The sequence below is a fragment of the Prunus persica genome, chromosome G7 (genome assembly GCF_000346465.2).
Source record: "Prunus persica cultivar Lovell chromosome G7, Prunus_persica_NCBIv2, whole genome shotgun sequence".
In the NCBI taxonomy this organism is placed as follows: Eukaryota; Viridiplantae; Streptophyta; class Magnoliopsida; order Rosales; family Rosaceae; genus Prunus; species Prunus persica.
Window position 1 is genome coordinate 19,550,784 of NC_034015.1, and position 23,873 is coordinate 19,574,656.

At 37.5% G+C, this 23,873-nt stretch overlaps 4 protein-coding genes across 4 annotated transcripts; 3 read left to right on the forward strand and 1 right to left on the reverse strand.

The window, feature by feature from the left end:
* On the forward strand, window positions 3,142-5,534 carry LOC18771383 (inositol oxygenase 1). The gene is made up of 10 exons (XM_007203825.2): window positions 3,142-3,436; window positions 3,558-3,741; window positions 3,854-4,140; window positions 4,233-4,292; window positions 4,395-4,447; window positions 4,540-4,662; window positions 4,746-4,815; window positions 4,920-4,998; window positions 5,103-5,184; window positions 5,271-5,534. The coding sequence occupies exons 1-10, from the start codon at window positions 3,400-3,402 to the stop codon at window positions 5,295-5,297; spliced, it is 1,002 nt and encodes a 333-aa protein (XP_007203887.2). The 5' UTR covers window positions 3,142-3,399; the 3' UTR covers window positions 5,298-5,534.
* LOC18770915 lies at window positions 6,430-15,091 on the forward strand. The gene is made up of 22 exons (XM_020569108.1): window positions 6,430-7,856; window positions 8,038-8,153; window positions 8,324-8,532; window positions 8,660-8,779; window positions 8,874-9,002; window positions 9,104-9,229; window positions 9,637-9,692; window positions 9,787-9,886; window positions 10,012-10,129; window positions 10,237-10,446; window positions 10,612-10,942; window positions 11,076-11,169; window positions 11,541-11,649; window positions 11,883-12,154; window positions 12,287-12,414; window positions 12,627-12,861; window positions 13,160-13,348; window positions 13,463-13,752; window positions 13,829-14,012; window positions 14,129-14,371; window positions 14,503-14,588; window positions 14,704-15,091. Exons 1-22 carry the CDS (start codon window positions 7,027-7,029, stop codon window positions 14,849-14,851), a joined length of 4,323 nt encoding a protein of 1,440 aa, XP_020424697.1. The 5' UTR covers window positions 6,430-7,026; the 3' UTR covers window positions 14,852-15,091.
* LOC18771318 (gamma-glutamyltranspeptidase 3) lies at window positions 18,183-21,593 on the forward strand. Its single transcript, XM_020569109.1, has 7 exons — window positions 18,183-18,439; window positions 18,968-19,311; window positions 19,534-20,052; window positions 20,181-20,416; window positions 20,531-20,795; window positions 20,880-21,017; window positions 21,105-21,593. The coding sequence occupies exons 1-7, from the start codon at window positions 18,343-18,345 to the stop codon at window positions 21,375-21,377; spliced, it is 1,872 nt and encodes a 623-aa protein (XP_020424698.1). The 5' UTR covers window positions 18,183-18,342; the 3' UTR covers window positions 21,378-21,593.
* LOC18771871 (AP-4 complex subunit sigma) lies at window positions 21,593-23,479 on the reverse strand. Its single transcript, XM_007204686.2, has 4 exons — window positions 23,221-23,479; window positions 22,203-22,289; window positions 22,043-22,111; window positions 21,593-21,917 (listed from the first exon to the last, which is right to left on the reverse strand). The coding sequence occupies exons 1-4, from the start codon at window positions 23,359-23,361 to the stop codon at window positions 21,783-21,785; spliced, it is 432 nt and encodes a 143-aa protein (XP_007204748.1). The 5' UTR covers window positions 23,362-23,479; the 3' UTR covers window positions 21,593-21,782.

The following is a 23,873-nucleotide window of genomic DNA, read 5'->3' on the forward strand; positions in this document are numbered from 1 at the left end:
ATCAGTTTGTATGCTCCTCTTATAGTAAAATGGCTGTAATCCATAAACTAAGCGATTGAATTGAAGGTTAGGCCAACTCTCAAAGGCAGATTAAAAAAGAATAGAACAGCAGCCCACAATTTTTGCAAAGAGATTAGCTTGGATAAGGTTCCTAAGCAAGTTGTTTGTTATTTTATGTATGTTGTTTGCATATAATCATTGTCCACAAAACATATATAATCTTAGGAATGAAGATTAAACAAATCATCCATCTTTTTGAAGTTGTATTCTTTTTAAAGATTGGAACTGTAAAGTGGATACAATCTTACCTGAACTAGATTCGATGTTTATCTTTGTCTAACCAAATTGCCCAAACAAATATGTATTTTTTGGTCCACAAATGTAAGATTGTAGGTTTTGGATTACAATTACCGTAGTCTATGATTAGGGTGTAATTAATTCTTAATTTAGTGATATTTTATTTTTTAATATTGAACAATATCTCATTTTCTGATTCACTTTTTCCATTGATAAACAAAAAAGTACACAAAAATCTTCATGCATCAAAATTTTTCTTTTTGTCGAGTTCATGAAACATATTTGTCCACTATGTTTATCAGAAGCAATCAAATTTAATTGATTGATCTATTGCATTTGTGGGTTAGGCCAATTGACTCGAGTATGTTTACCTCTCACACTCGAATTTTCAAATCCTTCTTCTGCTTAATTTGGGTTGTTAAAATAAAATTTGGTATGTTGATCGAAAAATAAAAGAACTGCTTGGCTGAACTAGCTAGGCCCAATGGTTTTTTCTTGGTCTGGACAGGCCCAGTTTTAGTGTTACGCATTTGTTGGACATTGATCCGGTAATTTTGTCAGCAGAAAAATCAGTCGGCTGCCCAATTTTGGACCGGGTACCGCGTAAAGTGGCAGCATTTAAGTATGTCCTCAACTGCAAAATTCCCCGATACTTTCGAATAAGACAACAGGCTTTGGGGTCAATTCGTGAATAATGTAAAATCGACAATGTCTTTTCTGTCAAAGACTCCGGCATTCAATCTAATTAATACTGATTTGCAGAACTCTTGGGAGGGAGCAATTTTCTTTTTAGTTTACCGGTGTCGGTAAGTCTCATGAGTCATGATTTTTCATGATTTTCATGTGCTCCATGTGTGGCCTGGCTTCCGAGAAACAAAAAGAAATTGTTGTCTAGTTTATCATGGTATGGTAAGTGGAAAACATTAGTCATTGTCTTTCCTAAGTGGATATACAGAATGGAAAAGCAGGATTGGAATTTGACATGAAGTTTATGAATTTCAAATTCACAACTTTAAAGCGTTATTTTTTACATAAACGATAATAAATAAAGGGAATTCGAACACACAATCCCGAATACAATACTAATTTCTTTTAATCACTTAAGTTGAGTTATAACCATCTTGCAAATGGAGACTAGAACATATTTTCTCCACTCTGCTTTAATTGATTAGTTGGCTATTTTTTGGTATTCATGAAATGTTCAATAGTTGTAATGTCAGAGTTAAGCATTTTGTGGTAAAAAAAAAATTGTCCATATAACCTTTGGAACTTACATCTGCCCATAAGAGCATTTGTTGGTCTGAAATCTTGCCAACCGAGAAACAAGAAAAGGCTTCGTGGTGGGTCACCTGGTCTCTATTATTTGGTAAGATTTGTCTGTGAAGAGGTCATGTTGATCTTTGAAGAAAGGCTTACAAATGTTGGGCTCCATAGAATTTCTGAGAAGATTGAATTTGATTATGTCTAATCCTATTGGGGCAAAATATAGTAAGATTATGAATCCTACCAAAAGGTTAGGATTAAGTTGAATTGAATTATGTCTAATCCTACTAAGCCATGTAATAGAACATTTCAATCAATCAAATCCATTAATCATGTGTAATACCAAACACATCATTGGATTAGTGTTATCATTTTCAATCTAATGTAATCCAATTCTACCACGCAATCCAATCCAATCTCAATTACCAAATATATTTCTAAGAAAATTTGATATGATTCAAAGCGATACGCTAAATTACTCTAAACTACGTTAAAGAGCACCGAATATGGTTTCAAAGGGAACGGAACCTGGTAGGGTAGCTATGGAAGATCTTTACTTTCAATTTCTTGGCATTACAGATATAAAACCATCACAAGTGTACGGTATAAATATGCATTAAGGCCTCAGCAAACACGTTTTTTATATTTCCCCCCGACACAAAATATTCTGCTTTTTTGAACAACGAAAACGTGCTCAATTTACTTACTATCATCAATCAATTAACATACATCTTCTGTGAGCATGCATGTATCAAGTTTCATGTATTCAATTTACCTCCCATTAACTTCTCTTTCAGTGTAAAGACATGAGCTGTTCTTGTTATTCTACTTTTTTTCTTTGAATTTTGTTTAACGAAGCCAAAATTATAATATATAATTTGTCGAGTAATACTCTCTTATCAAACTTTTATTACGAGACAAATTCTCATATCGTTAAGCTGTGAACATTAACCACACATCAACTGTTTAGATTCGTAGTTTAGCAATTTAACCTGCAGTCGGCAATGGTATAAATCTATAGCAGGAAATATACCCACCATGGCATTGGCATATCCTCTCAGAATACAGCCGACCTGTGCATTATTAAGAATACTATATTTTTCATTACAACAAGAACACAATGCAACTTGCAGGTTGATGTTCTCAGCCAAAAAAGAAGAAAAAAAACTTAGCAAGTTGATGTCGGCGTGTAATATTAAATATTCACCGTCGATTCTGATTACTAGTACCATATTAGTCAACGTTTTATTTAGAGGGTCACAGCTAAGCCGTTGATCTCACACCAGAGAAAAAGAAAACAGTTCTATATAGTACTCGGCCATGACTAGATTCCATGTCAGTAGGTCCAAGCAAGAAATTTAGATATGATATCCACGTAATAGCTGACTCTTAGTCGTGTTTTTTAAATTTCAATTTTAATCATCTTATTTCCCAAATGTGGGCAGAGAGAGAGGGAGAGAGAGAGAGCCTTATCATTTTCCTTCCAAGTCCAACTGTATTTTTTGAACGTTTCAACCGGGCCAGTTGGATAAACTAGTTTGGAAAATATATAAATTTTCAGTTGAGGACTCGTACGTTTCCAAAATTTTCATGCAAGGACATTTTGTAAGATTTTGTTGGATAAAATAATGGTTTGGAAGCTGATGGTTTTTTCAGTTGAGGACTTCCATGCTTTCAAAATTTTCATGCAAGGACAGTTTATGTGACTATAAGAACCCTCTTTGGCAACATGTTGTGCCACACAGCCCATTGAGCAGCCTGATTGATGTTTTTCTCTGTTTCTGGTGCTTTTTGTTTGCTTTAGGTCATATTTTAATTGATTGAGTTTTGGAGGCAAAAATGACTATCCTCATTGAGCAGCCTGATCATCAGCTTGGTACCCTTCTACCCTTTTCCTTTGTTCTTTGTTTTAAACTCTTCTGCATTGAGTTTTAGGTTCCAGTTTTGATGCAGAATTAATTGATTCTGATCTTGATCTTCTCTTCCTGTTTTAGCAGGGTCACAAATGGAGGAGAAGAAGCTTTGTTCTGAAACCAATGAAACCTGTGAACTGGTTTTGGATGGTGGGTTTGTGGTGCCCAAAGACATCTCCAAAAATGACGGATGTGTGACACAAGAAATTGCAGCATCAAATGATGCCTTCATTGCCCCTGAAATTAACTCATTTGGCCAGTCATTCAGGTCTCTATATATATTTTCAGTTTGTTCACATTCTTATGTTGCATCAAGGGTTTGGTTTCTTGTTGTAAAGCATTGGAGCCTGACCTGATTTTTATGCACAAATGCTTTGCAGGGATTACAATGCAGAAAGTGAGAGGCAGAAATCTGTGGAGGAATTCTACAAGTCGAACCACATCAATCAAACATTCGATTTCGTGAAGAAGATGAGGGAGGAGTATAGCAAGTTGAACAGAGTGGAAATGAGCATATGGGAATGTTGTGAGCTCCTCAATGAGGTTGTGGATGACAGTGACCCTGACTTGGATGAACCCCAAATTGAGCATTTGTTGCAAACAGCTGAAGCCATCAGAAAAGACTATCCTAATGAAGATTGGTTGCACTTGACTGCCCTTATTCATGGTAAATACCCAATCAAAACTCCTTGGTTCTGATATGTTTTGGATTAAAGATCCACAGCAGCATATTTAACTTAATCTTGCATGGTTTTTCAGATCTTGGAAAAGTGCTTCTTCTTCCTAGCTTTGGAGAACTTCCTCAATGGGCTGTTGTTGGTGAGCCTTGCAGTTTCACTGTTGATTGATATATATGATTTCACCCTTATCCCTTTTTGAGTTATTTCAATTGAAAAAAGTTACTCAATTATTTTGTTGCAGGAGACACACATCCTCTTGGGTGCGCTTTTGATGAATCCATTGTTCACCACAAGGTAAATTTCCTCTTCAAAATTTACTTGAACTGAGGACATCTTAAATGTGACTATAATCAATCAAGTTACACCAAATTTATTTGCTTCTGCAGTATTTCAAGGAAAATCCGGACTACAACAATGCTTCCTTTAACACTAAGTATGGGATCTACTCAGAAGGATGCGGACTGGACAATGTCATGATATCTTGGGGTCATGATGACTACATGTACTTGGTATGTCTTTCGCTCCGTACGATTTTCAAACATTACTATCAGCATAACTCTGATTTTGTTAACTGGTATGTTCAAATCTGCAGGTGGCTAAGGAAAATGGAACAACTTTGCCTCAGGCTGGATTGTTCATCGTCCGGTATCACTCGTTTTATCGTAAGTACCATCATGAAAATCGCCTTCCAAATATGCAGACTGCACTTGACAATATTCTGTCCAAGGAAACCAATGTTGAAAATTTCCCATTTATCATCTTGCAGCTTTACATAGGGCAGGGGCTTATAGACACCTTATGAACAAGGAGGATGAAGAGAATCTAAAGTGGCTTCAAGTGTTCAAGTAAGCTCCATTTCCAATTCACTTCATTTGTTTATATATCCCATCTCATCATTCTAATTCAAACTGACAATGTTTGTACTTTTATTTTATGTAATCTTATGCAGCAAATATGACCTGTACAGCAAGAGCAAAGTACGAGTAGATGTCGAAAAAGTGAAGCCATATTATTTATCCCTCATTGAGAAGGTGAGTGCTGCTGTGCAGTTCCTCAGTAGGGATTTTGATCATTCTCCAACCGATCATATTCTAATTGGACGTGAATTTTATTGCAGTATTTCCCAGCAAAGCTGAGATGGTGAGCCATGAGAGTTTCCAACATGATCAATATGTATATTAAGGAGAAGTGCACCTTTATATGCTCTGCTTCATCAAGACTTCATTTGGTCGTTGGTTAAAGAAGAGGCGCTCTGCTCCCTCCAGCTACTTTTTGATGAGTTGTATTTTTTTATTTATTTACATGTTTTAAGAAATATATTCTTGGGCTGCTGCGCACACCAAATTTCATGAATGAATTAAGAGAGTGTATTTCTGCATCCTTCTCCTTTCATAATTTCCGAAAGTTCCATTCTCACTCATAAAGATCAAAATTCATCCACATGAATTGGATTTCCATTTCCAAGTTAAAATAAATCCACTTCCCTGAAGCTGGGAGTTAAAATAAATCAACCGTACAGCTGGATGATGACCAAACAGATTGCTGCTGCTGATTTATTATTTTTGAACAGCCCTACCCTAGTTCATTACACGCAAATTGGTCAGCTCATGCCTCATTCACCCCACAAGTTCCATGACAAAGGACTAATTATATTCTAATTTTTCCACTGTTTGCAAATTAGATTGAGAGCTGTACGCAACAACGTACGTAACACAGTTAATAAAGAAAAAACAGAGAAAGAACCAAGTTGTACGTTCTTATTATCCAACCAAATCCTCGTTACGGGATTTAGACTGTACTGATTTCAATTACCAAACTCTATGAGCCGAATATTCAAAGTTTCTCCCTTTATTTCGTCCCAAAAAAAAAAGTTTCTCCCTTGATGACAGATCCTAAATAAACACCACAGTGAAGCATTAAAAGTTGAAAGTAACTATCAGTAACTATTCATTAATCATAATCAAACAGTTAATAATCTCTTTGATGAACCTAAGACGGATGCATTGCACAGTATTTTATCGTTAAAGGTGGCAGCTTTTGATAAGATACTATATCGCAAAGAAACAAAAAAAAGGTGGTTTTTTATAGAATTTGATTTGACAGATTATATAATTAACTAACCGCAATCTATCTTGGTTGGTCCAATCCAATAATTCTTCCACCAGAAAAAAAAAAAAAATCCAATAATTCCATCAGTTGACGCATACCTTTACATTAGTATAAAATGACTAAATGAGATTAGAATCGAAATAATATGTAATTAGTGTTAAATCTAACCTAATCTAATATAATCTCTGTTAGTGATTACGTTACGCATCAGAAATCAGTGACAATCTACAGCGGTTTTGTTAATTGTAGGAAAAGACTGTGTTGCGCTGAATTTGCTTTTTCTCTTTTTTCGCAGTTGGGAAAGTCGGATTGGAATGTTGAATTGAAGGAAGAAGAAGCTTATCTGAAACTCAAGAGTCTGAAATACCTTAATAAAGAAGGTTGCACGTGCCACGCACACGTATGCTGCGTCGGTTCTGTTCTGCTTCCACCAGGCATCAGCTCTTCGTCTTCTTCTCTGTCTCAATCACAAAGCAACAGCAATACGCGCTAATTTCTTATTAGATTGCTTACCATTTTCATGAAATTCTTATTTCTTAAAAAAGGTCTGGCTTTTACGTATTTGCCTAATTTATCCTCCCAATTTCTCACTCTAAGTTCCAGTCTTTGATCCAGAATCTCACTCAATTCAATACTCAAAACTCTCAAATCCCCAAATCCATGTCCCCAAAACCCAGAATTTGGGTTTTGTGTTGACCCATTACGATTCTGCAACCAATATCCAACTAGGGTTTTATATCTGTGATGAGTTTTGCCTCTTCAAGATGGCTGCTAATCCCCCGTTTCTTCTCCACCTTTTCGTTTTCAACCTATTGGCCAGTTTCACCATAAACCCTATTCTCTGCGCTGATTTAGACGATGAATTCTCGGTTCTCGGCTTCGGTTTCGATCAGTTTCAGGGAGACTACACGCCTCCTTCGCCACCTTCGAGTCCGCCGCCACCTCACCCCCCACCGCTCTCGTGTCAGGGGGGTCTCAATGGAATTGGGTCTCTGGACACCATTTGTGAGCTCAACTCAAGCTTGATTCTTGAAGATGATGTGTTTATAGAAGGCAATGGGAGCTTATATATACACCCTGGTGTTAATTTGAGCTGCCCACTATTGGGTTGCTCATTTGTGGTTAATATTAGTGGAGAATTTAGTTTAGGTAGCAATTCAATGATTATTGCAGGTTTAGTTTCGGTTAATGCTTCAAATGCAAACTTGTCAATAGGGTCAGTGATAAACGTTACGGCATTGGCTGGTGCACCCCCGCCGCAGACTAGTGGCACCCCAGAGGGTGTGCAGGGCTCTGGTGGAGGGCATGGTGGGAGGGGTGCTAGTTGTGTGACCGATAATACGAAGCTCCCTTCCGATGTTTGGGGTGGGGATCCATATGCGTGGTCATCGTTGGATGAGCCCGTGAGTTATGGGAGTAAGGGTGGCACGACTACTAAGGATGAGAAGAATGGTGGGGAAGGAGGTGGAAGGATTTGGTTGGAGGCCAGAAGTTCAATTGATGTTGGTGGGAGTGTTTTGGCTGATGGTGGTGATGGTGGAATTAAGGGTGGAGGAGGGTCTGGAGGCAGCATATTTATCAGAGCTTATAGAATGTAAGTTCTTTAGCTGTTGCTTGTTTAACTTGAAACAATGACTCACTAATACTTATGCCTATTTATTTTTTTGAAAAGGACTAATGCTTGTGCCTATTAATGCTCAATCATGAATTTAGATGCTATCAGCTTGTGTTGTTCTTCCCTTGCATACCTACAATTATTTTTCTGTGGAGAGCAGGACTGGAAGTGGCAGGATAAGTGCAGTGGGGGGTAATGGATTCGCTGGAGGAGGAGGTGGCAGAGTTTCCATCAAAGTTTTCAGCAGGCGTGATGATACAGATATCTTCGCTCATGGTAAGTCAAATATTATTCTTTGTAATATATTTTTGTATATGAAAGAAGTTGTTTAAGTTTATCTTTTGTAATCTGAAGAGAAAGAACTTGCTTTTGAAAGAACCATTGGAACTCCTTTGATTTTGTACATTAATTCTGGTATATTAGTGATGCCCTGCTTCTTCTGGCAGGGGGAAGGAGTTTAGGCTGTCCTGAAAATGCAGGCGCTGCAGGGACGTATTATGATGCTGTACCTCGGAAACTTATTGTCAGTAATCACAACTTGTCCACACAGACTGACACGCTTCTGTTAGAGTTTCCTAAACAGCCACTTTGGACCAATGTTGATATCAAAAATCAGGCCAAGACTTTGGTTCCTTTGTATTGGAGCCGTGTTCAGGTAATTGAAGAACTAACATTTATTGCTTTGTGCTGAAGGGGTTCTTCTTGTCTTAATGTTGATATTCAAAATAAAAAACATGTGTTGTAAAGTTTGAATTATGTTGAAATTGTAATGCATTGTACAGGTTCGAGGTCAAATTCGTTTATCATGTGGTGCAGTTTTGAGTTTTGGTCTTGCACATTATGCTTCATCAGAGTTTGAGTTAATGGCAGAAGAGCTTCTGATGAGTGATTCTGTTGTCAAGGCAAGTGGCAGATTTACCATTTTTCTTTCTTTCTATTCTTACCTTGTAAGACTTTAACATTTGAGTGTCTACTTTCTTTTCCTAATAAATTCAGATATTTGGGGCTCTTCGAATGTCTGTCAAAATGCACTTGATGTTGAATTCTAAAATGCTTATAGATGGTGGCGCTGATGCACTTGTGGCAACATCCTTGCTTGAGGCAAGCAATTTAGTGGTTCTCAGGGTATGTTGAAACTTGAGCCTTAATTTTACACCTAAAATAACAAGTAATATAATATTATGTTGTTTACAGTATCAAGTCATGCTTCTGTAATTGGTTGTCAGGGGTCGTCTGTGATACATTCTAATGCAAATTTGGGAGTTCATGGACAAGGTTTCTTGAATTTGTCTGGGCCAGGAGATCTGATTGAAGCACAACACCTGGTTTTGTCTCTGTTTTTCAGTATCTATGTAAGCTGTGTATTTATTGTGTAGTTTTTAAGAATTCACCATTTTTTAAATCCATGTTTTACGAGTTTCAGGATTATGATGCAAAGTGTTCAGTTTGTCTCTCTAAAGTTCCACCATCATATACATAGAATTGTTGGCATCTGAGGAACAATGATTTTGGCATCAGTTTTATGTTACTTGAATTTGGAACTTTCATTGGTTTGTTAATTTCATTTTTGACATAATAAGCAAATCCAATGAGCATATATATGAAAAAAAAAAAAAAAAAATCTTATCCACATGGTCTGATGTTGTTACTTGTCATGCTGTGTGAATTCTGAAATGTACTATATGATTTGTGCCACTAATCACGTATTATCTTGTTGCATTGCCATGTACATACTGAATCTTCTGTTTGTAATATGAAGGTTGGACCTGGATCTTTACTGCGAGGGCCTCTGGACAGTGGCAGTAGTAATTTGACGTAAGTTTTAAATTCATAGTTCTCAGTGATGCCATTTTATTTTGTTGTATTTTTTATTTATTTTTGGAGTTGATTTTCATTTTGGGACTGGTAGGAAACCTCAACTCAACTGTGAACTTCCAAACTGCCCCATGGAATTACTTCATCCGCCCGAAGATTGTAACATGAACTCTACATTGACCTTCACTCTTCAGGTCTCCCATTGATCCAGATTGAGAACTAAGTACTTATCTTGGTCAATTTGCCAAACTTTTATTATGGTTGAACAGATTCCACCTTGTTTTTCTGATATATGGTTGGCTTGGCTTACTACTTCCAGATCTGTCGTGTTGAAGATGTTATTGTTGAAGGCATTGTATCTGGATCTGTTATACATTTTCACTGGGTTAGAGCTGTAGCGGTCCACTCTTCTGGGGTAATTAGTGCATCTGGGCTAGGTATGTGTTTTTGTGTTATTTTTTAACAATTTGGATTAGAAGTTGAAATAAATGATTACCTAAACAATGCATTTTAAGATTTAAGGAATCTCTATTTCAATGTGTAGGTTGCACTGGTGGGATGGGTAGAGGAAAGTTTTTTGTAAATGGGCTTGGTGGTGGCGGGGGCCATGGTGGCAAAGGTGGGGATGGGTATTACGACGGAAAATTTATTGAAGGTGGTGTTTCCTATGGAGATGCTGATTTACCTTGTGAACTTGGTAGTGGCAGTGGAAATGATAGCCTAGCTGGTGCAACTGCAGGTGGTGGTATTATCGGTAAGAAATATAAGTAAACGTATATGAAAGTTGTGGAGAAATTTTTGAAATACGTTGACAATTCAATGGGTTAAACATATCTTAACTGTTAAATTCAATTTCGTTTCTCTTGATTTTCTTTTTGTGATGGATAGTTATTGTGTTGTTTGTCCTGTTCCCGAACAGTAATGGGTTCATTGGAGCGCTCGCTGTCAAGTTTGTCTCTTGGTGGTTCTCTTAGAGCTGACGGAGAAAGCTTTGGAGAAGATTTTTTGGAGCAATATAGTAGGACCTTTTCAAATATAGGTCCTGGTGGTGGATCTGGTGGAACTATTCTTTTGTTTGTTCAAACTTTGGCACTTGGTAATTCATCTACAATCTCAACTGTTGGTGGACATGGTAGTCCTAGTGGTGGTGGCGGAGGTGGTGGTGGAAGGATTCACTTTCATTGGTCGGATATACCAGTTGGTGATGCATATCTACCCATAGCAAGAGTGAGAGGAAGCATTGTTACTGGGTTTGTATTCTGAAATAGATACTGCTTTTCACAATTTTCATTTTGACATATATATGTCGCCGGTTTAGTTTCTATTCAATAATTAGATTTCTGATTATAAAATATTAACCCTCTTTCCTTCTCCTTGGCGCAGGGGAGGTTTCGGTAGAGGTCATGGTCTTGCTGGGCAAAATGGGAGTATTACTGGAAAGGCCTGTCCTAGAGGGCTTTATGGTATCTTTTGTGAGGTAGCTTCGCAATTTATATTTGCATGATGTTTTTAATTGCTTTTAAGATGTAATATGGATGCGTTCATGGTATTATATCTAGCATAGAGTTAAGAAACATTATGTTGAATAAATTATCTTCTTCCTGTTGTTGTAGGCGCATTTGAAACATTATCGTTGATGTCAATTTTGCATTGTTTAATTGTTCAATTGGATCTTTAATCATTTGATTCCTAGACTCTGTATCCATGTGATAAGAAGATATTGGTTCATATTGTATTTGTATACATATTTGCGTCTGTGATTGTGGGCTTTAATATGCTTTCGATGGGTTGCTTTATTTCTCCTAATTATCATGTTTATGTTTACAATTTGAGCAAATTGTACTGCAGGAATGCCCTGTGGGCACTTTTAAGAATGTCAGTGGCTCTGATAGAGCCCTTTGTCATGCTTGCCCATCTCTCGAGCTTCCACATCGTGCCATATATGTTACTGTTCGAGGTATCCCTAAATTTTACTTTGGCTACTTATTTATTTGTGCAGCAGTTTCGCTATGTTTTTCAATATGCTTTATTTTAAAAAGTTCGTCATTAGTTGACTTGTGAAGACCTGGAAATTGGATTGACTGGCTGCATGTTGTGGATCTTTGTTGTTGAGAGTGGTGTTACAATATTAGTGTGATTATGTTTCTCTTTGGGTAAACCAACTCTCTGACTTCATTTGAATTTTATCAGGTGGTGTTAGTGAAACTCCTTGTCCATACAAGTGCATTTCTGACAGATATCACATGCCAAAATGTTATACAGCACTTGAAGAATTGGTTTACACTTTTGGTGGACCATGGTTGTTCAGTCTTATTCTGTTAGGTCTCCTCATCCTTTTAGCTCTTGTGCTTAGTGTTGCACGAACAAAATATGTTACTGCAGATGAAGTACCAGCTCCTTTACCTGCTCGACAGGGGTCACGTTTAGATCATTCCTTCCCTTTCCTGGAATCGTTAAATGAGGTTTGCCTCCAATTTCTAACTTTGGCTACTTACTGCTGTTTTTATTACTGGCTTAATTGTCATTTAAAAACCAAATTGGAGTGCCCTGTAATCTTCCATCGTGTTTGATGTGACAATCCTGTTGTCATTTAGGTTTTGGAAACAAATAGAAACGAGGAATCTCAGAGTCATGTACATAGGATGTATTTCATGGGGCCAAATACATTCGGTGAACCTTGGCATCTACCTCATTCCCCTCCAGAACAAGTAACAGAGATTGTGTAAGCTCTCTTTCTCCATTTGGTGTATTATGATTTTGGTGCTTGGATGCTCACTGCAAATTAATGGTGACACGACATGCCTTTGTTTAGTTATGCATATATTTCTATATTGATGCTTGATGCCTTGGGTTTGATAATGTTGTTCATAGTTTCTTATTAACTCAAGTTGGGTAAACTTCTGCTAGTGTTTTAAGTATTTCATTACATGGCAGATATGAAGATGCATTCAATAGATTTGTGGATGAGATTAATGGTTTAGCTGCTTATCAGTGGTGGGAAGGATCAATCTACAGCATTCTTTCTGTTTTTGCCTATCCACTTGCATGGTCATGGTTACAGAGTCGACGGAAAAAGAAGTTACAACAACTTCGAGAATATGTTCGGTCAGAATATGATCATTCTTGCTTGCGTTCTTGTCGTTCGCGTGCACTGTATGAAGGGCTTAAGGTATTTCTAAAGGCATCCTAACTGTCTAGTGTTTCCTTATGCTTCTCTACATAATTTTCTTTGGACTATGAGGTTTTAGGATCTTAAGCACCTGGAACAGAAATACCATCAGCTTGCATTGTTAGCTAGATATCTATATATGAAGTTTACTGAATACATATGAATGATCTACTTTAATCTCGTGTCATTGTAGTGCAATTGTGCCGATTTTCATTTGTTAACGTCTTTTGAAGAGTCGTTTTGAAATTATGGCTGAATAAACAGTTTTACCATCACGTTTAATGTTTTTTTCCTGCAGGTAGCTGCAACTTCTGATCTAATGCTTGCATATGTGGACTTTTTCCTGGGTGGAGATGAGAAAAGAGCTGGTCTTCCTCCCCGCCTTCATCAGAGATTTCCGATGTCTATAATTTTTGGAGGAAATGGAAGTTACATGGCTCCTTTCTCTCTTCACAGTGATAACATTCTTACTAGCCTCATGAGTCAGGTTTGCTACTGATCTATGTTTAGGGATGTGTATCATGTGAAGTTCAGTTATATCCTACTGCTGATTATATATATAAAAATTAAGTTCTGATTGTTATATTTGATTTGTTTTCAGTGTATTCCACCTACAATCTGGTATCGGCTTGTAGCTGGTCTAAACGCTCAACTGCGTTTGGTTAGGCGTGGACACTTAAAATTAACTTTTGGTCATGTTATCAGCTGGCTTGAAACACATGCAAACCCTGCTCTTAGTGCATATGGAATACATGTAGATCTTGCCTGGTTTCAGCCTACCGCATCTGGATATTGCCAGTTTGGACTTTTGGTATATGCTATTGACAATGAAAGTATGCCACCAGCGCTGGATGGCCAAGATGCATCGTTGCCGCCAGAGCATCAGTCACGGTAACATTCTCCTCCTGATTATTTTTCTAGCAAGTTATATACCTTAAGGCTTATGTTTCTTTGACCTGATTTGCAGTATGCCAAGAAATCATAGGGAAAACCCCTTTGAACAATTGAGACTCATTGACCATTGGATGTCTCAAAAAAGGTTCTCTGGAGGGATTTTACACACCAAGAGCTTAAGGATGTTTAAAGAGAGGAAAGCTATATGTTATCCCTTTTCCTTCATAGTTTGTAATGGCAAACCTGTTGGCCATCAGGTAGTGACCATGCCTACAATATACTGACTTGGTCTTTTATCATTCCTCATTCTGTAATCTGGTTGTTCTTAGATGCTATTCTAACTCTCCCTCGTTCGTATCTTTCTTTATCACAGGATCTTGTTGGTTTGGTCATCTCTATTCTTCTGTTGGGGGATTTTAGCATAGTCTTGCTCACTTTGCTGCAGCTGTATTCTATTTCACTGTTGGACTTCTTCTTAGTCTTATTTATTCTTCCTCTTGGACTACTATTCCCCTTCCCAGCTGGAATCAGTGCTTTGTTTAGTCATGGACCGAGACGGTCAGCAGGTCTTGCACGTATATATGCTTTGTGGAATATCACATCCTTGATCAATGTTGTAAGTTGTTCTGACCCAGTGGCTTAAAAATTCAAGAGGGTCAGATGAAAGGCTATTACTACAATACAAGCAGGCTATGCCCTTGTTTCGATATTTGATGGTGCGATTCCTGACATTTTGTAATGTTTCAGGTTGTTGCTTTTACATGCGGATTGATTCAGTATACGACCCACTCGCAGAAAAAGCATTCCAACTTTCAGTCCTGGAATTTTAGCATGTAAGTTTTTAGATCAATGGCAGCAACTCTTTTATGTAGTAGCCTCAACTGTTGTAAATAGTTATTGCAGCAACTTCAATTCTTGCTAATGAAAATCCTTGTTTGCAAAATGCAGGGATGAAAGTGGGTGGTGGGTGCTTCCTTCTGGTTTGGCACTGTGTAAAATTATCCAATCTCGGCTCATTGATTGCCATGTGGCTAACCAGGAAATTCAGGATCACTCATTGTACAGCAATGACCCTGATGTGTTCTGGCAGACATGAAGAGCCTAGTTTTTATTTTGGTTTAATTCTTTTGGTAAATATACACCCTCAATAGATATATATTTCTTTCTTGATCCAGGTCATCTTTTAGATTGTGGCCTTTTTTTATTACATATATATATATATAGAGAGAGAGAGAGAAAAAAAGAAGAAGAAAAAAAAAAGAAGCCCTTACATATGGCATTGTTTAAACCGGGCATAGTTTCTTTTTTCTCCTTCCAATACATATGCATGGTAGTACTAGTACGTGTGCCTGCTTGATAGTTATGTTTGATAATGCAGTTGGTGCCTAACATTATGAAAGAAACCGAACCAAAATTTGCTCAATACCAATCAACTCATCAAAGTCAAAATCCATGACATGTTTGATTACGAAACAATGGCTTGAACGAACATTTGGTCAAATTTGGAGAAGGAACAGAGAAATTAGAATTCAGAACCTGGACGCTTTTTTGGCAGATTGAGTTTGAAGTTGAAATGAACAGACATCATTAGAATTCAGAAGTTGGATGCTTTTTGCTGATTGAATTTGAAATTGAAGAATTATGCACTTAAAAAAAGACCAAGCAACATGTGGGCTAAATTGAAGGAAGGGGCTCGACTTGCGACTTGAGAGACTACTCGTGATATAGCGAAAATGATTGACGTCCATGGAGCCCCTCCATGTCTGTGTCTAGAAAAAGTCTTGGTTTTTCTTGTCGTCTACAGCTAGTAAATCAAAATCAAAATTGAATCTTTATTTCCAAACCCCCATAAGTCTTCTCATGCAAGTCCAAGCCAATAACAAATCCCATAAATTGAAAAGAAAACAAGTATGAATTTATGCTAACTAATCACGTGGTGGTGGCAAATTGTGAATTAACTAATTTAAAATTGATTCCTATATTATTCAAAGTTTTTATAAAAAATAGTCAAAATTTACCTACCACTTTCAAAAATGTCTATTTTTATAAATACTTTTGATAGCCAAAAACTCACCTAAATAAACATAAATGCCCTTAAAAATTAAAACCCACATAGACTTAAAAAGTTCCAATATATTTTGAGTTCCAGTTATTGATTTATACTTGGTATCTTACTAAAGATTGAGACTCTGAAGAAAATTGATGCATGAACTCGTAGGTGCCGAACAAAACCATTGTCTCACAGGTGCCCATCCTCTCTCATTGAGTCTAGTCCCACGTTGGCCCAATCAGTCTGATCCCCAATAGTTCCCCGTAATTTTGTCAAAAACCAATTCCATGATCCATCATTCTCTGAATCTCCAACTCCGAATGCAACATGGTTTGTTCGGTTATTTCCGTCCTTCCATGTGGAAACAAACTATGTCCCACGATATTTACCATTTACAAATGTTCCATCAAGTGCAATTACTGGCTTGATAACAGTGCGAAATCCTCTGATGCAAGGTCCAAGTGACATGAAAAAAATGCATAAAATGATTAATACTGTTAGTTTCAATATGAGTTATCGTACCAGGATGTTTGGCTTCTGACATAGCACAATATGATGGAAGTATCGCATAAGATTCCTCTGGCGATCCCCTAACCAACTCCAGTGCATGTTCCCTAGCTCTCCAAGCCTTCACATAACTTATAACATACTCACACCCATGTCCTTTTGCATATCCTCCATGATGTCGTGGGGTCTATGTACTCGTGATACACCCTCGTACTTAGATTTTATGTATTGACCAATAAGAGAACTACTTGCATGTCGATGATGGCGATGAATAGCATCCAATGAGCATGAGTGTTTTGTAAAATATTTTTTTACCATGAAATATGAGGATTTTCATACCTTGGATGCACACAATTTCCACATGCATCGGTCATCGACACAACCAACTTCAACTTCAAGCGTTAGGAATTTATGCTATGATACGGTTGAATAAAGTGGAATGAAATAAAGCAAGTTTAACAGAAGAGTTGGGAATTTATCCCCATAAACTTCTTATCAAAAATTCTTTATTTATTCAGTAAGATAGATATAGTTTCGTCCTTGGCTGCTAAACACAATTTGGCCAACATAAAATCCTAGAATTAAAGCAAAGATGGAAGGAGAGAGAGAAAGAAAAGCAAACCTGGTATTACAGATCGGTAAGTTGAATTAGGAAGTGTTGGAATTGCTTCAAATTCCCATAAAAGAAAGCAAGATATTCCTCCCACGCCATGTGCAGGAAACCTAGAACTCATGCTACACCATCAAAACACACCAAAATTGATGAATTTCAATTTCTTGTTCCTACCAAGCCAAAGAAACGAAGAAACAATTAAAAGAAAGAAGCAACCGCACGAATAAGCACAAAATATGCAGAAAGAAAAAGAAGAACATCACTCACCAGTAGTTCAACCAAGGCTACAAACGTGTGTGCTCAGCAGTAGTTCGACCAAGGCTACAGAAGTGCGTGCGATTCAAAACTTTGTGTAGTAGAGTTTTGCTTTTTAGGTTTACGTGAGTTTTAATTTTTAAGGGCATTTGTGTATATTTAGGTGAGTTTTTGGCTATATTTGAAAGATTTTATAAAAACTGACATTTTTGAAAATAGGGGGTAAATTTTGGCTATTTTTGATAAACTTTATATTATTCAAGTGGTGGGGTTTTTTTTTGAGAAATTTTGGATTGCATTCATAATTCAGTTAAAAAAATCACTAGCCACAAATGACTAATACAAACTAGCTACAAATAGCTATTACAATTACATAGCAATCTAATATAAGAATTAAGACAATCTGAGTCTCCTCCACTAACGATCACGCATGATCGATGAAACTCTGGCATATGCATTCCAACTAAGAGTGCAAACTCAGAACAACTAAAAATAGATTTTTTTTTTTATCGAACAACCAAAAATAAATAAAGCTTGAAAAAAACAAGCCATAACAATACAAATAAAGCTCTCACAAATGAGAGGTGAAAACTCTAGCCCAAATTTTCTCACCAACGAGTTCTAGCGCAGTTGAAAAGGTCATTGACTTAAAGACTAATAGTCTCATGTTCGAACCGCCATCACATCATGGTAGAGTGTGTGAGAAACTCTCATCATCTCGTAGTTTAGACTATATATCTACTCCGAACCAAAAAAAAAAAGGTTTTCTCTTATCATGGCAGCAGTTAAGTGGTGGAGGGTGGCCAAGTTACGGATGGAATGTAACAATTTAACTATTCTTGGTTTGACAGGCGAAGGAATCCAACTGAAGAGAATGTAATTCTGTATTGGGTCAGAAAAGCTGGCCAGATTACAAATTGGTGAAAGAAGAAAGGCTTAGCCGAAAAAATAACCAAAGCAAAACAAAACAAAAGACACAACTTCGTCATTTCAATGTGCCAAATCAACTATGGTCTCTGTGCTCGAATAATCTTTTTGTTGCTTATTTTATATCAATGAACGACAAGTTGACAACAACGAAAACATTTCCTACCACTCTACCAATACCAAAGCATCTAAGCTTCTCTCTCTCTCTCTCTCTCTCTCTCTGTGAAAACACCTGATGGCGCAACAGAGCTTGGCAGCTCCACTCTTGGACAGCCATGGGTCGACAACATCTAGAGCTTTTTGGCTCCTCCTTGCATTTGTAGCCATCATCTGTCAGTTCTTGTTTCTCTCTCACTTTCTTATACCACAAGCTGTATTTATGATCTCTCTGTTCTGGCTTTTCACGAAGTTTTTTTTTTTGGGGGTCTGCTTTTCACAATCTATTTGCTTCCAATTTTCTTTCAGCAGCTATATAAAATGCTTAAAGAACCCACTTATTTTTCTTGCTTGGTTAAAATGTGTGTGCTGGCTGCTATGCTTTTAGAGACAGTACCTAGCTGCTAGGGGCGATCTCAGTTCCATGGACTTACCCGAATTACCAATCTCACAACTGAACTTGAAGAGCAAAAATTTTCATAATCTAAATCAAATTTTCATACTTTTCCACTATCAGTTTACATATTATTTGCCCCTGAAGTTTTTCTTTGAATATAGTGCCTGCTTTCTATATCTGGAATGCCAAACCAGGACATTGACAATAAAAGTCAAATGCTTTTTAATTATTGACAATACTTTTGAAAGTTAAATGCTTTGGATTGGATGCTCACTGACACTTTTTGTATTTTTCATTCATTTTCTAGTTGTAGGCTTTATATTTGGGGGGCACACAAATGGGCGGGTACTGATCAGAGGAGCAAACAATTATAATGAGGGGAATTTTAAAATCAATGATTCTGATATTGTTGAGTCAGAGAAGGGAGTTGTTGCAGCTGATGATGCCAGATGTTCTGAGGTTGGTGCTTCAATACTTAGACAGGGTGGGCATGCTGTTGATGCTGCAGTGGGAACAGCATTGTGCCTTGGCGTTGTTAATTCGATGGCAAGTGGGATTGGAGGTGGGGGTTTCATGCTTGTCCGATCTTCAGCAACCTCCCAAACCCAAGCTTTTGATTTGAGGGAGACTGCTCCTATAGCTGCTTCACAGGTTTCAAAATCCTCTCTTTCAGCTGAAATGCTAGTTTTGATTGAAACCCGTGTGTCAGTGGCTCCAATCTATCAGAAGTGTTGGCGTCGAAGACGGACCAATCTTTTAGGTTGGACCCATTGAATGGAATGGGTGACTAATAATTTGATCATTTTCCTTGATGAAGATTCATTCTAATTTTACTCTTTATGTTGTGTATAAACTGTTATTGTCATCAAACAGAATATGTACGAGACCAATCCCAAAGCCAAGTTATTAGGTGCATTGTCAATGGGAGTTCCTGGTGAGATAGCTGGTCTCCATGAAGCTTGGTTGCAACATGGGCGTATGGCATGGAAGACTTTATTTCAACCTGCCATAAAACTAGCTAAAGATGGATATGTGATTGCTCCTTATCTTGGAGGATATATAAGTAGATTTGGAGATAAGATTCTAAGTGACCCTGGCTTAAGGCAAGTGTTTGCACCAAATGGGAAGTTGTTACAGACAGGTGATACATGCTACAATGTAGAACTTGGCCATAGCTTAGAGGCAGTGGCAGAACTTGGGCCACAAACCTTCTATAATGGCAGTGTTGGTGAAAAACTAGTAAAGGATGTGAGAGAGGCTGGTGGGATCTTGACAATGGAGGATCTAAGGAATTACAAGGTGAGTGTTGTGGAACCAGTGGCTGCTAATGTGATGGGCTACAATGTATTTGGAATGCCACCTCCTTCAAGTGGAACATTGGGGCTTTCTTTGGTGGGTAATTTCTTTCCTATTTCTTCTTTACCATTTTGCTCTTCAGTAGATGTAAGTGCAGAATCTTCCTTCCAAATTGGGTGATTGTGACCATTTTGATGAATTGGTCTGCATTTTGGTAAAAACAGGTTCTGAACATCTTCGACAGCTATGGAACTTCGGACGCTGCAAAGGGAGATCTTGGTTTACATCGTCTGATTGAAGCATTGAAACACATGTTTGCAGTCCGAATGAACTTGGGGGACCCTGCTTTCGTTGATACAAGTAAATATGCATCTGATATGCTTTCCTCATCTTTTGCAAAGAAAATTCAGCAGAAGATATTTGACAACACAACCTTCCCTCCAGAGTATTATTTGCAAAGGCATGATCTGCTCTTTTGTGGTTCAAATTAGAGCTTTCTCTACCTGCTGGATAAACTGCTAATAATACTGCCTAAGTCATTAGTCTGAAGTTATTTCATCCCATGATTAACCAGGTGGAGCCAGCTCAGAGATCATGGAACAAGTCATTTCTGTATAGTAGATGCAGATAGAAATGCCGTCTCAATGACAAGCACTGTAAACTATCCTTTTGGAGGCGGAGTGCTTTCTCCTTCTACTGGAATTCTGCTCAACAATGAGATGGATGACTTCTCAACTCCGACGGAGATATCCCCAGACCGTCTCCCTCCTGCTCCGGCAAATTTTATTGAACCAAACAAGAGACCTTTATCCTCCATGACTCCACTTATTATAATGAAGGTACAGATAGTACTGCATCTGCATACTTTGCGTCTCAGTAAGATTAAAGTAGGCAATAAAAGGGAATGTTTTTGGTTTTTGCAGGACAATGAGTTGGCTGGAGTTATTGGCGGTAGTGGCGGTATGAACATAATTCCAGCAGTAACCCAGGTTTTTCTGAATTACTTTGTATTGGGGATGGAACCTTTAGCTGCAGTTCAAAGTCCAAGGATCTACCACAAGGTTGATAACTTGCTTCAATTCATAGGCATGATATACTTTATGAACTCTTTGTCCGTTTAGTTGAAATTCTTGTTTAATTCTATGCAGCTGATACCAAACGTAGTCTCCTATGAGAACTTGACACTGATAGACGGAGATCACATCGAGCTTTCGGATGAAAAAAAGCTCTTCTTGCAAGAGCGGGGACATCAGTTGGAGGCCAAGGCAGGGGGAGCCATCACTCAGCTCGTTGTCCAAACCCTCCGAAAACCTGTTAACATGGGCCGAAAAAGTGGACAAAATTCTAATGAACAAACATTTCATGGTACGCTCACTGCTGTAAGCGATCCTAGAAAGGATGGGAAGCCTGCAGCTGTATGATTGCAAGTTGTCTGTAGATTAGAAAGGAGAGGCCTTGTCAGACCAAAAAAAGAAAAAAAAAAGAAAAGGAGAGGCCTTGGTGGAATATAGTGAGTCTTATGTGCAGATATGTTCGTAAATAGAAATACACATCAATTGGGAATGGCATTGTTGGGTAACTTAGGCTGTGTTTACTAAGAGATAATATTAATAAGATCAAAGTGTTGCACGTTTTCAGCAAAAGGGTATTTTTCCTCATATTATATATATGTTATTCAACAAAATAAACCGAAATTTGTATAACAATGAAAGAGTATGGTATTTATCCTCTTTGCAGTTATTGTACAACCAGCAACACAAATACATGCAAACTCAATACAACCCAACCCAAACACTTAACAATCTGTCATCTAATTTGGCGTTTTCTCAAGACATTTTATCCATCAGTTGTATTGGCGCCAGAATGCTAGACTTGCTTGTCTCGACAATACACCCATTCATGACCATTTCTTCCAGCATGAAATGCGCTTTCTCCAAATGGAACATGATGTCTAGTTCACACTGCAAATTCAATTGAAGAGAAACAAATTAATTTCTTGTCGACCAGTAAAAAGAAGAAAATGGCAGGTTAAATCAAGTCAGAAGCAAAAAGGAACACGTGCACTATTTTGGGAAGAGGAGTTTACCACATTGCCAAAATGGCGGTCCATGGTTTCAACTAACAGATGTATGAATTCCAAAATTGCAAGCTCATTCTGAAATGCAAATGACAAGAAGAGGGAAACATATATTAAGAAAGACGGAATTGGAGGCAACAAGAGAACAAGTTTTTCGTGAGTAACTTACTTCATCATTATCAACTCCAACCAGGAAAAACAACGAAGCATAGCGCCTGTACACAATTTTGTAGTTCCGGTGCTCAACAAATGAACACTGTTCAATGTACAATAAATATCAGCAATATAAACATGTATAACTGCTGTCACATAAATATATACTAACTTCAGTTTACCGAACAGAAAGAAAAAAGGATCAAGTTTTATATATTTATGCTGCTCAACTATAAATCTTTATGGAAAAGAGCCCAGCTAAATGCCATAGATATGCAAGCAAAGAAATAACCGGTGCTAAACATGACCGGCATCATAAAGAAACGCTGCCCTTAGTATGCAGCAGTCAACAAAATGAGTAACCATCCTACAAACCAATGCAACCTGCTAATAGGATCTCTTTCGAGGCAGGAAGACAAGTAGTGAACTCCTACAAATGATTTAAGTTCAGCAGGGCCCAAAGATATGATCTTCTAAAAGGGTTAGTCACCAATGAGGTTTCCCACAAAATTTCATGTTTCATAAATCATAATGCAAAACATGGGTATCGTAACAAGTGTTTGATATTCATAAAGTTGGAGTAAATGAGAGGAGAAACAATTCAGTGGCAGAACCCACCTATTCTTAACTTTAAATCATCAAATTTATCAAGGAATGAAAATTCGATCTGACTCTACCAGGACATCCTATTTCCCTTACATGCAACCACAGTTTCAGGAAGTAGATATCTGAGACACCCAGTAAAAATTTAAAAACTTTTAATTCTTATATCATATAGCCAACAGAAATAACTCAATTTAGTTTTGGATCTAAATTAGCAACCTGGGTACTGAGATCTCACCAAAGACGTGTAAACCCAGAATTGAACAATTGGGCATTGGCAATTTCATATTTCATAAATGCACGATTCAAAGCGAAAAAAATCGGAGCTTTTGGTTCCGATAATTAGATTTGGAGCCAAATTCGTAATCTTTTAGAAAATACAGATAAGCAGGCATAGAAAACGAAGCAAAAGCTGAGGACGAAGCAGAGACCTGTTGCTCGGTGCGGGCGAGGCATTTGCGGACGATCTCAGCTTCAAGAGCTCGCCTTTCTTCGAGAGTGAGATATTCGTAGTATTGGGCAAGACGTGTCTGCCCCTGCTTGTTCACCATCAATATGAATCTGATCCCCATCCTTCCCTCTCAACACAACAACTCAATTTCTCAGTCTCAGATGTCTTGCTTTATGAAGCTCAAACCTCAAGGATCTGTTTGTCTGCACCAGTTTTACCAGGTTATTTTTGGGATGTTTTGGAAAAAGCGAAAGGGGTGAGAAATATTTTTAAAAGAAGCTAAAATGGACAAAAATGCCCTTATGTATTTTTGAATCTACTAAGAAATCCTTGTATGTTTTTGGTATGAAGGTTGAGATATTTTTCTGTATTTTTTGAAAAAAATTTAATTTTTTCTAAAAGTGAAAGTTTTTTTTATGGCAAAAACCTAAATTTACTTTCCTTGTTTCTAGATACAATGTATGTATAATCTGCTTTTAATTATGCGACTAAATTTTTCCTCAAATATATTTTTGTGGGTATGTGTGTGTAGTTGTGTAGTGTTATATGTTAAAATCCTTTTTTCTTTGGTGTGTGCATATGTTAAATTTATAAAAGAAAAAGAAATAGAGGAAGAAACTTAAAATTAAAAAT

Coding starts and splice junctions, on each gene's coding strand:
- LOC18771383 (XM_007203825.2), top strand. CDS start 3,400: ATGACTATCCTCATTGAGCAGCCTGATCATCAGCTTG. Junction 3,437..3,557: donor GCAGCCTGATCATCAGCTTG/GTACCCTTCTAC, acceptor CTGTTTTAGCAG/GGTCACAAATGGAGGAGAAG. Junction 4,448..4,539: donor AATCCATTGTTCACCACAAG/GTAAATTTCCTC, acceptor TTGCTTCTGCAG/TATTTCAAGGAAAATCCGGA.
- LOC18771318 (XM_020569109.1), top strand. CDS start 18,343: ATGGCGCAACAGAGCTTGGCAGCTCCACTCTTGGACAGCCATGGGTCG. Junction 19,312..19,533: donor CTCCTATAGCTGCTTCACAG/GTTTCAAAATCC, acceptor GTCATCAAACAG/AATATGTACGAGACCAATCC. Junction 21,018..21,104: donor GTCCAAGGATCTACCACAAG/GTTGATAACTTG, acceptor AATTCTATGCAG/CTGATACCAAACGTAGTCTC.
- LOC18770915 (XM_020569108.1), top strand. CDS start 7,027: ATGGCTGCTAATCCCCCGTTTCTTCTCCACCTTTTCGTTTTCAACCTA. Junction 8,533..8,659: donor TGTATTGGAGCCGTGTTCAG/GTAATTGAAGAA, acceptor TGCATTGTACAG/GTTCGAGGTCAAATTCGTTT. Junction 13,753..13,828: donor CCGCCAGAGCATCAGTCACG/GTAACATTCTCC, acceptor CCTGATTTGCAG/TATGCCAAGAAATCATAGGG.
- LOC18771871 (XM_007204686.2), bottom strand. CDS start 23,361: ATGGGGATCAGATTCATATTGATGGTGAACAAGCAGGGGCAGACACGT. Junction 22,112..22,202: donor TTGGAGTTGATAATGATGAA/GTAAGTTACTCA, acceptor TTTGCATTTCAG/AATGAGCTTGCAATTTTGGA. Junction 21,918..22,042: donor ACCGCCATTTTGGCAATGTG/GTAAACTCCTCT, acceptor TTGAATTTGCAG/TGTGAACTAGACATCATGTT.